The 18,621-nt window shown below is 30.2% G+C and overlaps 1 protein-coding gene across 1 annotated transcript in view; it reads right to left on the bottom strand.

The window, feature by feature from the left end:
* Window positions 1–13,264, bottom strand: part of LOC110033159 (ubiquitin-conjugating enzyme E2-17 kDa-like) — a 37,005-nt gene extending 23,741 nt beyond the window's left edge. Inside the window, exons 1-2 of the mRNA XM_020737050.1 lie at window positions 13,154–13,264; window positions 12,982–13,061 (exon numbers count right to left, since the gene is read on the bottom strand). Of these exons, the coding sequence (XP_020592709.1) occupies window positions 12,982–13,051 (70 nt within the window). The 5' untranslated portion in view covers window positions 13,052–13,061; window positions 13,154–13,264. The remainder of the gene's footprint in view (window positions 1–12,981; window positions 13,062–13,153) is intronic.
* Between the last annotated feature and the right edge of the window lie 5,357 nt (window positions 13,265–18,621).

The raw sequence follows: 18,621 nt of genomic DNA, 5'->3' as shown, positions 1-18,621 counted from the left end.
ACAAACCTCAAACTCATTTAAGCTCAATTAAATTCACTTTATGCTCACTTTCGGTCATTCCATGGTTCATCTTTGGCTCACCACATCCAAGCCTAACCAAGCAAATACAAGCTAATCCAAGTCAAGCTCAGTCCACTTCTTCCATGGCCAAATCAAGCCAAAACCCGAGCCCCCCTCTACTTGTCATTCCTCCACTTAGCTGACATCCCTTGGCAATTCCTAATTGATTATCCTTAACTATCTAAACCACCAACTCAAGCTCAGCAAGCCTAATGCTCCTCCCTTCCTTCCCTTGGAAGCTACCCGAATTTCCATGCCCGAATGGCAATCCCCCATTGACCACAAAGCAAAATTGACCACACCAGATCATCTTGGCAACACTTATTGGTGCCTAGCCTATTGCCAACCCAAATTGAGCCCATTTCAAGCCAAATTGAAAGCTGCAAATACCCCCATGCTCCTCCTTGAGGCTTGTTGTAATTCATTCACTCCACTCTAAAACTATTTCAACCCACTGCCTAAGTCTTAGCCATCTTCTCAATCAATCCCGAGCTTTTCCATTGCTTTCCCTTTATTGTTTTCCATTACCTGAACTAGCCACCTTCACTTGAGCTTTCCCATTGCACGAATTTGAAGAGGCAGCTCTGGTTCATCATCCCATTTGGGACGATTAACGGATGTCATCCATTGTTTTCTATTTATTTTAGACAACCGAGATGAGGCCGAACGAACCATAGAGGGCCTCTTCGTGCATTAGATAACCAATGAAATGGCGCCACGTGTTTATGTTGCCAACCGTAAGAAGACACATGGAAGGAGGTAGACCCGCAGAGCTGAGGCGGCGCCCGCAAAGCTGAAGTAACGAATGAATTGGATTTTCCATTTAAATCATTTGAATAAATCATGTAATAATAACAAAAATTACAAAAATCATTAAATATCAAACTAAAATAAAATAATACCACAGATCAAGAAATCAAGAACAATGTTAAAAAAATTGATGAATATAATTTTAATAATTAAATAAAAAATAGTTAAAGAGAAAAATTTATAAAAAAATAAAATAAAAATCCAAATGGAATGAAATTTTCACAAGAGTAGTGCTAAACACAAATAAAATCTTGTAAATTTCTTGAAAATAGAAAACAAAAATACATTTCATTTAAATTTTATAATGAAAATAACAAGAAAATAATTAAAAAAATATAAATAAATAAAGAAAATAAAAAACAGAAAACCTAAATAAAGAAAATCAGAAAAGTAAATCAGTAATAAAAAGGAAACCCACTGAAACAATGAAATTAACAACTTAAGGCAATATAATCCATTTATATTTGCAATTTATCATTAACATTAATATCTTTATATTTTCAAATTCTAATAAAAATAGTAAAATACAATTTAAAATAATAAAATTCTGTATAAGTGATTAATTGTAATCAAATGATTAAAAGAAATACAATTTGAAACGAAAATCTTCATGGTAAGGTATATTTCTAACTTGCAAAAATTACATGTATATTTTTATTCACCTTTAAAATCCTATAATCAAACACAACCAATATCAAGTTAAGAGAATTCACTGTTTTGAAATCATAATAAAATTTGAGATAATTACCAATTTGAATTTGTATGAAGAAAGTCTGAAAATTTCAAAATTGCAAATCTATCCTTAACGGACGAACATCAAATTGAATATTCAAAATCTCTAAATATTAAAAAATCTAATATAAAATGATCAACGAAGAAGACAACATTGAAATTTCAATAAAATTCATGTGTGAAAAAGTAAAGATAGGTATATTTGTAATTTTTTCCTTCTTCACTATTAAATCTAATAAATTAAACAATTAGAATTCAAATCTTACCCAACTGATCAAAATCATTTCTTAACAAAAAGAGAACATGAAATAACGTTATTTCACTATGAAATAAATTGGAACATGAAAAAATGCCAAAATTATAAATATACCCTACAAAGTTAAAATCCTCGTAACTCACTTATTTTAACTCTAATTTGAACCAAATTTTCACCATTAAAATAAATTAACAAAAAGAAAATAATAAATACAAAAAAATATTTCATTAACTTTTAATAAATTTAAAATAACTAAATCATTAAATAATATCAATAATTCCTTGGAAATTCAATTGAACATAGAATGACTTGAAAATTTTAGGGTTTGTTTAGAATTTATTTTGAGCATCTCCATAAAAATTCAAAAATTTTGGACGTGATTTCAAGTTGTCATGTAATTTTAATTAAAAATATAACTAAAATTCAAAAAATTTTAATAAATAAAGATTACCAAATTCACAAAATACTTTTGAAATCAATAATAACTTCTAGAAATAATTTCAAAAAAAATTGAAAACATTAAAGTCAACATATACAATACTTCCAAAAATCATAAAATAAATAAAATTTAAATTCAAAAAAATATATAATTAAAATTTCTTAAATTTTTATTTTATAGTTTAATATGAATTTCAAATTAAAATACATTTAAAATTCAAATAAATATAATTAATAAAAATTCAAAAATTCACCAAACATCCACAAAATGTGTGAAATCAATAGTAACTTCTAAAAATAATTCCAAAAATTTTCAAAAACATATTAGTTAAAATATACAACTTTGGAAAATCAAAATAGAAAAAAAAATATTTAATTTCAAAATTTTATAAATGCTTAGAATTCCTTAAATTTTGTATTCTCCATTTTATAACATCCATAAATACTTACTGAAGCGGTTTACGGTATTTTCTAAAACATTAATGTGTATTAAATGCATATATATGCCTACAAGCATACAAATGACATTTAATTAAAAAATGAAATAAAATTCATAAAAATTCAGAAAACACAAAAAAATTTATTTGAATATTCCCTTGGTAGCTCAACTCAAGTGGTTTACGATATTTTCTAAAACATTAATGTGTATTAAATGCATATATATGCCTACAAGCATACAAATGACATTTAATTAAAAAATGAAATAAAATTCAAAATAAATCAAAATAGAAAAAAAAATTTTAATTTCAAAAATTTATAAAATGCTTAGAATTCCTTAAATTTTGTATTCTCCATTTTATAACATCCATAAATACTTGCTCAACTGAAGCGGTTTACGGTATTTTCTAAAACATTAATGTGTATTAAATGCATATATATGCCTACAAGCATACAAATGACATTTAATTAAAAAATGAAATAAAATTCATAAAAATTCAGAAAACACAAAAAAATTTATTTGAATATTCCCTTGGTAAAAATTGAATAAAAATAATAACAAAACATTACAATATATGCCTATAAGCATACAAATGACATTTAATTAAAAAATGAAATAAAATTCATAAAAATTCAGAAAACACAAATAAATCAAAATAGAAAAAAAAATTTTAATTTCAAAAATTTATAAAATGCTTAGAATTCCTTAAATTTTGTATTCTCCATTTTATAACATCCATAAATACTTGCTCAACTCAAGTGGTTTACGATATTTTCTAAAACATTAATGTGTATTAAATGCATATATATGCCTATAAGCATACAAATGACATTTAATTAAAAAATGAAATAAAATTCATAAAAATTCAGAAAACACAAAAAAATTTATTTGAATATTCCCTTGGTAAAAATTGAATAAAAATAATAACAAAACATTACAAAGTGAATAGAAAAGCCTAGTTGTTGCCTACATTTCTTTGTTCCACTCACATATTAAAATTTTTTTTTAATGGCATTGACCCTAGTTCCAGAACTAGGTCGATGTGAGGGTGGATTGTTGTGCCTTGTGTTTAATTTGTTTTGTTCGTTCGCAAGAATTATTTAGTTTGAGCAGGTTTTACTCACTAAATTGAATGTTGAGACGAGTAAATAATCCTTTTTTTTATAAGCTACGAATTTTTTTGCATGCTATGATTTGATAACTTTATGTTGCTAGGCGATAGAAAGTTTAAGTCGTGTTAACTCTGTTTTGCAGAGCGTTGTAGTAAGTCTAGGGTGCTATATTAAATGTAGGCTTACTTTTCATGTTGAATATGTTAAAGTTAGGAAGTCTGTCTTAGTTGGTCAACTATGAATATTTGGACATCCAAAGAAAGAACAACAAAAGGATGAACAACGAGGATGAACCTCAGAATCTCAAAGTGTGAACAACGATATCCAGATGAAATAGTTGACAGACAAGTCTACCCTAGGTTAAGGACTATATACCCATTTTATTATTTTACTTATGTTGTTTTCTCCTTGTGTTACTTTTGTAGGTCGATGTTTGTTTACTTTGCCTGAATTTATCGCTATGCACTTTAAGGACTATTTTTTATACCTAATTTAAATAACCTAAATCTAATTTTCACAATCAGAATTAGCCAAAACAAACTTAAAATAGCACATTGCATTCAAATCTTAGCAATATCATTGCATTTAAATAACAAAATGGAATGAAAATATAAATAGTTAGAAATCCCTCAATTTAGAAATAGCCACAAAAAATCACCCTTAGGCATATGGATTCTTACTGGTTCTATTTCGTCTTCAAGCCCTCATTACACAAAAGAGGTACTTAATACTTTGAGGATCACTTCTTTATCAAATAAATCTACCTCTGCATACCAATTTGGCTTATAAATTAATGTTTTATGCATTCATCATCAAGGACATGCACATTTATACACAGCTTGATTTACAGTCAGCACTTAAAGTTGACCAATTAAAATATTTGAGTGTTGTAAGATTAAGAAAATATATAAATTTGAAATTACAAAATATATTTCTATTAGTCTTAGGACATTTGCATACCACTCATACTTAGACATCTTCACTTTATAATCAAGTTGTTAGGCCTAGTTAATAAAAAACAGTCTATTATACCCTGAATTTCATGAGATCGGCTACGCATGATTTTACAACACTCAAGTGAGTTTATATATCATCCTTTTTTAGGCAGTATTGTAAGTCCAGTCATGTCGGGTTTGCATAATCTTTTGTGGGATTGTGCTATAAGTCCTTGGATGTTTCCTTTTTCTCTTTAGACTAAGTTTCTAAATTTTACTTCTTTCAATAAATCACACCCAATTTTAAGGTAAAACTCAACTTTAATCTTAAGATTCTAAGGTTGTTCATCAAATTACGATGTAAATCATCATCTCTTAGGTTATCTCATAATCAAGTAGTGGAATATAAGCCCCTACCATTCTAATGAAAGGTCAATTCATACATTAAAAATTCTTTAATTTCCAAATTGATAAAGCCAAACACTAAGATGGTTGAAGTATCAATGAGCTTCTCACTATCTTTGATGCTTCCTACTCTTCTTCCTATGGGTTTCGATAATAACGGTTCCACTCTAGAATTTTCTCATTTAAAAGTCAGAATAACCAATCAAGAAAACCTAAAATTCAAAATTCTTGAAGATATAACCCTAGTTTTAATCAAGAGTTTCCTTAGCAGACTTTTGTTTCTTAAGATATAATTAGATAGGGGGATTCATCCTTATAGAAAGTAAACAAAATTAATTTAAACCTTACCCAACCTTCAGGTTAAGTAGAGGAAAATTTTGTTAGTTTAAATGTAGACCCATCAAAATTTAAAATTTTTTTTATTTAAATAATTGAATCTATCATAAAGTGGTATTGCCATCTTTTTAAGTATATTATTTTTTGTCATATTTAATTATTTAAATAATTAAATATTCAAGATTTGTGTGATGTAATACAAAATAAACTGACTTCTATACATAACTATTAATATATAAATACATTCACTAATAATGAAAAAAATAAAGTATGACTTAAAAAAGTTGATATAAAATAGAAAAAATGTGATATAATACATAAATTGAAGGCATTGAGGATAAACTTGCAAATTCAAATTTCAAACACTTTCTAATAATTGATCCAATAATAAAAAACATAACAATTTAAAAAAAAAAAGTCTGCGAATTGACTTCCGCGCTTTAAAACGTGCATCAGCCAAGTGAAGCAAATGTCACATGCTTCATTTTAACTTGCTCGTAGAGCACACTTCAGACCGCGCATTTAAAAACGTTGCAATGGACTAAAATAAAATCAAGACAATTATATTTCAGCCAAAATCGACTACAATAACACAAGTCAGAAGTTTTCTAAGAATTGCTAGATATTGCATGAGATTTGGGGAAGAATTCTTGCAAATTGCAATGTCATAATCAAGGTCAAATTAAAACATAACAAAATTTGAATAGATAAATCGATGTGAAAATGCATTCCAAAGGCTAAAAACTTTATAATGTCTCAATATTAACAATTCCCTCAGGATCAAATAAATTTTAAATTTATAATGATGCATCATTACCAAAATTGAAATGAGTTTTTTAAATCATGAAAAAAATAATCCCACATAAGATCTAGAGTTGGTAACAATTTTATTCGCACTGAAAATTTAGAGACATTACTTATAAGGAGCCAAATGTAAGTTTTTAATAATCATCAAAATTTGGAATACATAGTTAGTTATAAAAATTGAATATGAGACAAATATGATTACTAGAATTTTGTAAGAAATATGATCAGGATATAAAGTCTCACCTAGGAAAGTTAAATCTTATTGCAAATGCATCAAGTAGAAATGTTTCAAGTATTTAAATTAATTGATTACTCTACAAGAGAAATTATCAGTGATCAAACATATTGATGAAAATTTTGTTCAATTGATTCAGGTCAGTCCAATCTATTTTAAATGACATAATGCAAAGATTCATTGACTAAGGATGTTATTATTCAGAAAATCAATCATAATCAACTAAAAACAGGGAATCTTAAGAAATACATGAAGATAAAAATGAATAGTCGAAACACAAAAGAAAAAGAATTATCCTCTACATGTTAAAAATTTAATAACAGAAATTTTTAAATAAGCATATTTATCTGGTTATACAATACATGCATGAAGCAAAAAAAAAAAAAAAAAAAAATATCAGCAACACAAACTTTAGTGACCAAGAATGAAAAGAAACATTGCAGAATCTGTGACCGAGTGTCTTAAATGCCAATTAGTGGATGTCAAACATCAAAGGCCCAAGAACAATTATAATTGTTTTCAATACCAAAGAAAAAATGAGAAATGTCAACAATGATTTTTATGATTAGTCTGCCAAGATTAAACAAAAGACATGATGTTATTTGAGTTATTATACACATTAACAAAATTTGCACATTTTCTGCCTATTAGAAAGACAAATTATGTTGAGAATTTAGCAAAATTATATGTGGATGAAATTACATGATTACAAAATTTAACAAAATTTAAAATTTTCACCCAGATTACGTAAAAAAAAACAGCATATTTTGGGCACAATATTGACTTTTAGTTAGATGATCAATCACAAATGGCTATTCAAACTTTAGAGGATTTAACTTGTTTATATTTACTTCAATTTAGTGAATGATGGGAGTCACATATATCATTGATAGAGTTTGCATAAGTTATCAGTAATCAAACAAGCATTGAAAGGGTTTCATATGAAGCGTATTATGAAAGGAAGTACAAAACACCATTATTTTGGGCTAAAACTGGAGAAAGGAAGGTGACAGGTATAGACTTAGTAGAAGGTGTTACCTAGAAAATTTAACTGACTAGTGATAGATTAAATGTTATTCAAAATTGACAACAAAAATGTTAGAACGCTAGACACATTTCAATTAAATTTGATGTTGGGAGCTTGTATTTATCAAGATCAATCCAATGAAAACTATGTAATGTCTTGGGAAAACAGAAAAATTGAGTCCACGATATATAGGGCTATATTAAATTATTAAAAAAATTTGAAATGCAGCCTATGGATTGACTTTACCATCACACAGAAAGTGTACGTGATTCTCAACACTTTGAAAAAAAATATTGTTAATAAATCAAATAGATTTATTACAGATTCAATTAATACACAATTTCATTTGACTTACATAGATAAAACTAAAAGAATACTAGAATATGATATCAAGCGACTCCAGAATTGAGAATGTTATTTATAACAATTCTATATAAATATGAATGAAACAAAGATGCCACCATCGAAAAAGCATTAGAAATTCAAATGATATCCACATATAGAAATTGGTTTGTTTGCTCTTATTTAAATTTTAAAATTTTAAAGATGAAATATTTGTAAGGAGAAATTTATAAAATTCAATTAAAAATAAAAAAATAAATAAATAGACAATGTCGGTTCGACAGAATCAACTAGGCATTTCCATCAATTAGAAGATAGCAGAGGGCCTGCGGGATTTTTTTCTGCTACAAGCAAGCAAGGCGAGTAAGAGAAATTTCATGTAAAACAGTAAACAAAGAGGTAATCAACATCGCATGCAAGAGGGAAGAAGATTCGATCGAGAAATTGACATCTTGTGCGAGATGGAACCATCAAGTCGAACGTCGCATGCAGTAAAGGAAACGAGCATGAGACTATAACAGAAATGGGGGAGACAAACTCACAAGACCAAAATAGAAGAGAAGGAAGAAGGGCTTGGCTCAACGTCAGGAGTTTGCATGTTTGCATGCAGAAACCATGTGTACCATATGAAGGGTGACAAGAAGTTATGCAGGTTGAGTAACGACATGTTGAACCTTTAAATTAAAGGTTAGTGCGTATTTTTAAAATAAAAAATAGTTATTTTAGTTTAATGTTTGTTAATTATTAATATTAGATGTTACTAAAAAATTTTAGAAATTGGAAGTGGAAGATATACGAATCCAAGGATTGAAAAAGAGATTATTGACCGCAAGAAAAGGACTCGAGGTAAAATTGCACTAGTTTCTTTTTGTTGTATAAATGTTGATGCCCTAAAATGAAAATAAAATTCAAGGAATTACTTAAGAGCTTAGATTTAAGAGGAGTAAATTTGGAAGAAGAACAAATCATTTTGTAATGAAAGATGTCGACCTGAGGTATGTAATATGATCAAAATTAAAAAATTTTATTAAAAATGTATTAAAACTAATAGAATATTATGTTATATAAATTATGAAATTATTGTAGAAATATTAAGTTCCCAAAAAACAAATGAAATATAATCCATTACAAAGAAATGTTGTATATTGTTATCTTATAAATATTATAATTAAAAAAATGATTTGTATTAATAGGATACTAAAGAAAGAATAGGTTAGAGATTATGCAAAAAAAACAAAGTATTCAAAAGTTCAGGAGAGTATTTATGAATATATGTAATTAAGCTTTTAATTTATAAAAGTCGCATAAACTGTCAAACATGTCTTGAAATAACTTTATACATCTCATTTGCAATGAAAATTTAATTCACATTTCAAAAGATTGAAAGAAATTAAATAAAAATCAAGTGAAACGATTGTATAATATTGAATCCAAAAATGTCTGGGAAACACATCCAAGGCATAGAATATTAAGCTAGCAAGTGGTCAAAGAGAAAAGCACTGTAGAGAACAGTAAAAGAGTCTCGCCTTTATTCATGACATGGACCACCTATTTATAGGAATAGGTCACTGTTATTAAAAAATTACAAGTCAGCCCCCTCATTATTAGGTTTAAAGGGGGGTTTTAATAATTACAATAATAGAATAAGGTTGGCGAATATATTCACGAGAGAGAGAGAGAGAGGGCCCGGTAGGGAACAGTAAAAGTGTCTCGCCTTTATTCATGACATGGACCCTGATTTATATGAATAGGTCACAGTTATTACAAAATTGTAAGTTAGCCCCCTCATTATTAGGTTTGAAGGGGGGCTTTTAGTAAATAAAAAAAATCTACTAAGATTGACAAATATATTCGGTTGATGAGAAGTCTGTTGACCGCTCGCTACGCCTTAACTCATTGGTGCACAGTTTGAGACTAAGTAACTCGTCGATCAGCTTTGGAGTCGATTATCATTCTATAGGACATTCTTTGCCGCATTATCCTGATAGCTGACCCCAACGCCTTCTCCATCAGCATCCAATCATTCAGTCAGTGATAAGGCACCCGATCGATCGTTCCTTGCTCTAGAACCGTCAGTTTGCCTTGAGATTCGTGCTAACATATTTTTCATATAAGTCATCGTTCTATAATACATTCTTTGCCGCATTATCCTGGTAGCCGACCACAACGCCTTCTCCATCAGCATCCAATCATTCAGTGAGCAATAAGGCACCTGATCGATCGTTCCTTGCTCCAGAACTGTCGGTTTGCCTTGAGATTCGTGCTAACATATTGTTCATATAAATATAGGTCAACCAAAAGAGTTACCACCTTATAGTACTAACTAGGGACACTATTTTAATCGCACACATAGAAAATGAAAAAGACTTCGGAAACAAATGAAAAATGTTTTACATTATTTATACATATTTTTAGGTGGTTATCTTGAGATGACTTCATAAAATGAAATATAAATGTTTAGTTTTTGATAAAATGAAATACTTATGTAAAATCAGTTTTACATGGCGAACACAACAAAGAAAAATCATAGAGGAATTAATATATTATAGAACTGTAATCATTCACTTAGTAGTTCTATAACTTTACATGTTTTTTAACCGGTTATAATAGGAAAAACTCATTTAAGTTAAATGACTAATAGAACAGAGTATGTTTACCGAAGGAGATGAGCGAATTTAAAAAAATATTAGAAAAATATTACATCTTGTGTTCAAGTTTCTTTACTAAAATTGTTGTTGCAAAGTAGATATTCTTATAGGTTTAGACAATGTTTTATAAATCTTCAGATGAACAGGCACATTATTGTTTAAATTGTTTTTGATTGTTATAAACATTAGAATAATATAACAGTACTGTTCAAGCGCTCATTCTTGCCTTCAAAATTTCAAACTCCCTGGCCAAGTCGTGACAGATTTATTTAAAGAAAAAACTAAAATTAACATCACTTTGCACATGAAGCTTTCCTATAATTTAATGAATATATAAATTTGTGGTACATGTGTTTCTATATGAGAGTTTGGCAATCTTATGTCATGAACCACAATGTAAAATCAAACAAAAAAAAAACAAAATTTTATTCATACATCACATTCTTAAAAGTACAGAGAAACTAAGGAATGTAAAATCAAACAAAAAAAAACAAAATTTTATTCATACATCACATTCTTAAAAGTACAAAGAAACTAAGGACAAGTGACTTGAAAGATAATAGAAGAGAATATGAAGCACTATCATAAGATCATACAAGCAGGGTATCAAATCCAAACTTCGTAAGGAGTTGAATAATACAAAACTAGTTTATTTGCTTCGTTGGAGATTACATAATTAAGGAAAATTAAAGGAGTTCTTTTCCATGCGAACTTGATACATAATGCTATCTAAAGCTACTAATTGGTTTTAAAATGTAAAGATCAATTAACATAATAGATTAACAATTTAAAAAGAGGATCAATTTTTCATTCCAAACACCATCAATCTATCACAATTTTCTTAAGAAAAAACTATAAGACATGAATACCCTTGAAGAAAAAAGACTTGGTAGCAAAAATTTCTAGTTGATCTAAATAATAATTCATTTCACAGTGAATAAAAGTAAAATCAAGAAAAGCAACCTCCATATTAAACAGAAAAACGAAAATCAAATCTTTTAATTCAAGCTTTACTTGATTTTGTGAGAAAGCACATCCAACATGAGAGCAGCAATATCCAACATCTATGATTCAGATCTTTATAATATCAAAAAGTGCAATCTCCAAAACAAACAATTGAATGCAAAATCTTTTGATTTAAGCTTAACTTGACAACATGAAAACTTGTATCTGATGAAACCAACATCTAATATCCACAGATTATGAAGGTGCACATAAACCATCAGACATGTCAAATAATATAAATAATCATCAATTGGACTAAAAATTTTCCTGGTGAAACCATAATTAATGATTTACAACAATCAAAAGATGGAATAACAAATACAAGGATTCCAAACAATAAAGAGAAATACCAATAAAAACATATTACTTTACCTTAACCTTCTGACAATAATCAAACAATTTACCTAAGTATTAATTCAAACTTAATAACAACTTTTGCTAGCATTTCAAGCAGCAAGCAAAAATAAATAAGAAGCATGTCCATTCCAGAAATTAATGTTAAGGTAGTTGAGATTTGGTTTAAGTCTAACATCAAAAAGATGAAAATTTGTGGGTGTCCAAATACCAAGTATTTAATTCTCAGCCATAAGCATAAGCTATTAGGCTGAAAATGAGATTGTCCATTAGTACATCAGACCGACTTTTAATTTCCCTTTGGTCCCACCCCAACACCAATAATTAAGGCATAGAACTAAACATGCAAATCAGGCACAAGGGATTCTAACCAACTACTAAGAGCTATATGCTCAACTCTTACCAAATGTCTTAGATATGACAAACTTATGTTTAAAACACATTGATATGACAGACCATGATACTTGCAAGTACCAACAAAATAAAATTGACTAAGTTTCAGCTGAAAGGTCCTTAAAACCTACTTCTAAAAATAATCTACAGCTTAACCTGCAGAATCAAGTGTATTCAACATCACCTCACAAAAAAATAGCCCTCCAAACACTGTTCAAACAAGAAGACTCAAAAACTGTATAGATTCCTTGCCAAATTAGGGCACAACTGTCTCTTAAGAACATAACAGGATAGAAAGCTGCTCATGCTATCGCCCCTGCAGAAGGAAGCCAAGCGCATGCTGAAAGCCAACTGATCCCAAAGAGAATTAAGGGGTAATCAAAACACAAACCTATGAAGCCCAAATAGCAGCTAAAAAGCTATTAAAGTTTCACATATAGGCCTCAAAAGGCCAAAATCATTGGCCGATAGACAAAAAATAAAAGTATAATAATAATAATAACGAAAGGTTTAATCAAGGACCAAGAGATTCAAATCTAAGCGCTAACCCTGGCATCAACCTAACCACACGAGCAGAGAATTCTACGATATCCCCTGAAATCAAACAAAAACAGATCCAGTATAATAGAGCTTCCCTTCCAATATACCTGCACTACAAGAAGTTGGAGGATCTTTCTGCAGATCCTTCAGCTCCTTCAAGATCCGCTTTGAAGCCATCGGACAAGAGCTAACCACACAAACAAATCGATAAACAAACCATCCAGATATCTAAAGAACACATAACACCATAACAATACAAAGATCGAAAAAGGCCTGCACCGAGAGTTTTCGTGGAAGCTCTAAGCTCTCCCTCCTGCAGAATGCTCAGAAGCGAGGAATGGAGAAAAGGAGAGAGAAATAGAAAGCCGTCGGCAATAAATAAATTAAAAATTAAAATAGGCCTTCCCAAACGACGCATCAGTGAGGCAAACACGAAGGGTGGCCCTTGTGGGCCGGCCGAAGTATTCAAATGAATACTTGGATTAATTTTTTTTATTAATATGATTCCTTGATATTATATATATATAATATTAAATTAAATGTAAGATATATTTTATTTCAAATGAAAAGATAAATTAAATTCTATTTTTTTTGGTGGAAAATAAAATTTAATAAAAGATAAAAAATAAAATAATCACAAATGACGATTCATTAATTTGAAATTCAATTGTTGCGTTTCAAATAATTTTTTTTTTCTCACTACTCTAATCAACTCCTCTTCTTTATTAAAGATACATCCCAAATTTCTTCTACAGATATACTCTATTTTCATGAACTAAATCTGAGCATAGTTTGGATTAGAGGTCACTCGACTAAGGCTTCATGGATCCATCAGCTTTCTCATGTCTACCAAAAATCTTCTCCTTCTCTCTTGGGAGCAAGAGTTATTTTCTTTGAGCCTTCAAAACCTACTCTCAACTAGAAAAGATTGTTGATGACTAATGTTCCAAAATATGTCACTTTTGCTTCTGAAAACTATAAGTGAAAACTATGTATATGCCAAATGGGTGATACTTTTGCTTATGAAAATGACAATTGTCCTTAAAATGCCAATTATAAGCCTCATTCTATTATCTTAACTAAACATCAAGGAAGAAGCCAAAGCATAAGTTGAGGCAATTACCTTAAGGTGATCAGCTTCTATCATTATTAGCTAAATCATCAATTTATGCTCCATCCCTTAAAGTGTCTGCATTTGTACCTCCAACTCGCTCGAATGACTCATCTTCCTCAATCCAGTTTTATTAACAAGAAAAACTCATAATTGACCTAGCCTAGTTATTTTTTGTTCTTTTTAATTAAAAATTGGATTTGTCAGCTTGTCTACTTATATATCGTCATCATATGATTTCCTCTTTCCAAGTAAATTTCTCTCAAGGATCATTAAAAATTGTCTAGAGAAGAAAAGAATTGGAAAGATGAGATTATAAGACAAAAATAGACAAACAAATTAAAAAGAAATATGAAGAGCTTATGTAAGATAATCCTCATGTGATAGATCAAGAGTATATGTCTACAAATAGAATCAAATTGACATATCTTAAAACATAATATCCACGAAGAAAATCTCAAAATATGCAACCCATTTAACCAGGGAACCAAAAGTTATATTTTCGTTATGAGGTCAAGAGCTCAAAGTGGTGCATCCCTTTGGTTAATTACATCTTGGTCGATACCTAAAAATACGCTCGATAATAGGGGTTCTACTTACATATAAGTGATAACTAGTGAATAGGTCATCAAAAGGATGATTATCTCAAAAGAGCATCTCGATGCTTTCAAAACTCACTCTAAACCACATGGGCAAAGAGTGAGTCTCTCATAATCCCGATAAGGTTAACGGTTCATCAGCAAATGAGGCCTATGATATAATCAAATCATCAAGTAGGACCATCCCACTACTTTAAGGTCTAACTAGGCCATAAGGTAGAAGGTGAATCACTATATTTCAAAAGGTCAGCAAGCCTGTCAGCAAAATGGGGCCAACTAGTTCATATCAACGAGGTGTTATAAGGATCGACAGGGCTCAAAAGGGGTATATCAAGAAAAGGGGAGAAATTCTTTAGTAGGTAGATAGATTCGTGTTAATATATTATAGATCCATCATCCCAAGTTATGGAGACCTTAAGTTTACCTAGTTAAGAAGGTAGTCAACCCAACCCGACTAGTGACCCCTATGTGTTATGTTGTCTAAGAGAACCTCAGTGGACCTAAGGTCAATGGAAGCAAGACTCTAACTCCTATGACCCTATAATGGTAGAGCTCGAAGAGATGAGACTTATACCAACCAAATAAATGACCAGAAAGCATTGAAAAGGATAGAAAAGAGAGGTTTATCTATAAAGCTGAAAATACTTCCACAAAAGACTTACACCCCATCTGGGTTGAGGAAGCCTCTAGCATCATATAACGCGTTAGATGACCACTTAGGTAGAAATATTATGCTTGGCCGGTAAGATTGGGGAAGTACGATAACTTCCCCTCGAAACATGCAGAATGATGCAATTTTTTAAAAACAATCATAAACTTCGAGGCCCTATTAAATATGATTTAGAAGATTTAATGTTATGCGGTCCATATTAAAACCAGCTCGAAGGTCATGCAGAAATGTGAGGCGGAAAATGAAATACTGATTTTAAAGTGATGATATTTTAATCCTAAAATTTAATTAAGCTCAATATTTAATTATTAGGATTGTCATAGAAATAAGATATTTTAATCCTAAAGAGCCTAAATTATATATTCAATGAGCATCTCAGACAATCCACAATTAAAGAAAATGAAATAATCAACACACCACATAAGATAAACCAAGTGAAAATGAATAATCATAATAAATAAAGGTTGGGTATTGTTGGGTCGGCAACATATCCCAAAAAGTAGTAAAAGGTGATCAAGATCCTCATTTACATGTATGGTCCTAATTTTATACATTAATATGAAATTCAAAATTAAGATATGGAATACAAGTAGCTGCTCCTAGTCCTCATCATGTGGTTTGGTGCATCAAGCAAATCAAAACTAGTGCTCATATCTTATCTTCAATACAGACTTTCTAAGGGCTCTAAATAATAATACAAGTAAAAGTAAAAAATAGTCTCGACTTGCAACACAAAAGGTTAGCACAGGTTATTTAAATGCAAGCATATAATAGTTCATGTCCGGTGGGAGGAGAGTTAAATAGCATATCCAAAAAATGTGTTAGCATAAATCATAACAGCTCTTTCCTTATTGTACATGGAACCCTACAATAGCTGCCTCTAAATTTAGTGTGCAAGCCTCAAAGTCAGTAATCACGTAAAGCAGCATGCAAAACTACTTGGTGGGGGTGCAAACTAAGGAAAAATACCCATGACATATGAAAAACCTCACTATGCCCTAGACTTAGTCTAACAAGCATCTTGAAACAAGGTGGCCTAGTCACATACATTTAAGTGTGTGTGCAAAGTGTGGGTAAAGTCTATAATATGATTTTGATTGGGTTGTCAACACCAGCTCCATCCTAAAGTTACAAAAGATCTTATGTACATCACTACAAGATTACATTTTAAAAGATAAACCTTACATATGATCTAGCTTTGTAGTTTTAAAGTATAAGGCATAAAGTATAAATAGAGAAAATATAAATTTAATTATATTTTAAAATAGGACTAATAAATAAAAGTCTAAACCATGCAAGTGGAGTACTTTAGATTTTCTTGAACCTTAACACGAGCATACCATATGTTGATGATAATATAATAACTCACATTGCTCACTAAGATATCCTCGCGAGTAATGCTTGCTTAAGTATTACAATCAATAATGGGTCACATGTCTATATGGATCAACTTTTGATCAAAATGGACTAAGTGATGTACATGTAAAGATGCAAATATGACTAGCATGTCGCGATTGCTTGAGCTAAATGTGAGTGAACATGTGTGGCACACTATGTGAGATAGTGCAATGTGGATGTTCCAATGATGTGTTAACATCCAAATTGAATTCCAAGGGTGGTTTAGCATGTTACAGTCACTTAAGTAAAATATGAGTGCACATGTGTAACACACTAAAAAAATTGACACAACATGAATGTCTCAACAAGGTAGGAATATTCATATTAAATGCCAAAGACACTTTAGTGTTTCATGTTGCTCTTGCTAAGTGTGAGCAAACTAATGTGACCCCCTAAACTATACCAAGTTCACATTTCAGGACATGATTTGTAGCTTGACATGATTACAAGAAGTGAAACAATCACATACAAAAAACAAGCAGAAGGTATATGCATATATATATTCAAATAAGGTAGTGTGAATGTACATACATGGATGAGACATCACGATGGGGTCACACACGGAGTGATATGACTCATCAAACAATTCTCAAGATGGACTAGCATGAAGTGAACTAGCAGCCCTCAACATATGTTAAACATTCATAGTGAGCATATGGAAGCATATGCTCAACACAAAGTGCTCCAAGGTGTATGTGAAAGTGCACATGATGTAGCATATGTATGATATACATACAAACAATCATGATTCAACATGCAAATGAATATGGATTTGATTATGCAGGGCACTAGCCACCCAAAGAGGAATACACTTTGCCTGGAGCACAGATGAATATGTTCACTTACATGACACACACGCAAGCAATGCAAGATATGAACATGAATATGCTAATACAAAATGTGAAGCAATTAAAATTGACCAACTGAAGGTATGTAACTGAGCCGACAGACATAGCACGACCAACAGGCGATCTAACATTAGAAGGCCGATCAAACCAAATGATACCAGGCTACAGGTCGAGTGATGCAAGTGGATTTAGTGTGTCAATTTTACAAATATTTTTCAATATTACAAAATGCACACGAAAGATACAATAGAAAATATACAAATTAATCCCAACAAAAATAACTTTAGTGAAAATAGTTTTATCTCTTAAAAATCTTTAAACTACCAAATCACCTTTAAAAATAATATAATTATACATATCGCTCAAGTAATAAAGAGCTCTAATGGAGTCTTAGATATCGATCTCATAAGGATGTTGGAAATGCCTATAAGTAAATTCTTAAGATTATAATATATACCACAATTTTTAAAACTACAAAAAAAGTGTGAAATTTGAATATTAAATACTAGAGTGAATGCTAATTAAAATGTAGTTGAAAGACAAAATTAACTAAACAAAATTCTAAACTTTTAAAAGTAAACTTAAAAGTAAACTTACGAAAACTTACGAAAACTAAACAAAGTTTTTGTGACGAAAAGTTAAAATTTAAGAAAGCTCCCATTTACAATGAGTATATGGATTATGAAGAAATTAAAATCATTTGAAAATATATATATAAATTGTTTTGTGTCAAATAGGAGCAATCTTATTATTTACCCTCTTCCAAGTGCATAAAGAACATTGATTAATCTAGAGTTTGGTCTCTAATTCTGTGGTTAGGCCGACCCCCCCTGCCGCTCCATAGCTCCCACTACTCCCTCACCCGAGGGCTAACAATCTTGTATCAATTTCCAATAAACTAAATAAAATTTGATATTTTAATCTTTCACCTTAAAATCTCCAATTTTGCATCCAACAAAGTATATTTCTTTATTTATTTGCACCTAACTCTATGGATGAAATGCTCTCCCATGAAATCAAATGTGATTCTCCCCATGTTGTAGAAATCATAATGCTTTCGAAACATATATTTTTCAACATATTTTAATATTTCAATTGGACAGATCGAAAAGTAAATGAAG

Source organism: Phalaenopsis equestris, unplaced genomic scaffold (genome assembly GCF_001263595.1).
Source record: "Phalaenopsis equestris unplaced genomic scaffold, ASM126359v1 Scaffold001102, whole genome shotgun sequence".
Classification (NCBI taxonomy): domain Eukaryota; kingdom Viridiplantae; phylum Streptophyta; class Magnoliopsida; order Asparagales; family Orchidaceae; genus Phalaenopsis; species Phalaenopsis equestris.
This window is presented reverse-complemented; position numbering and strand designations above follow the sequence as displayed.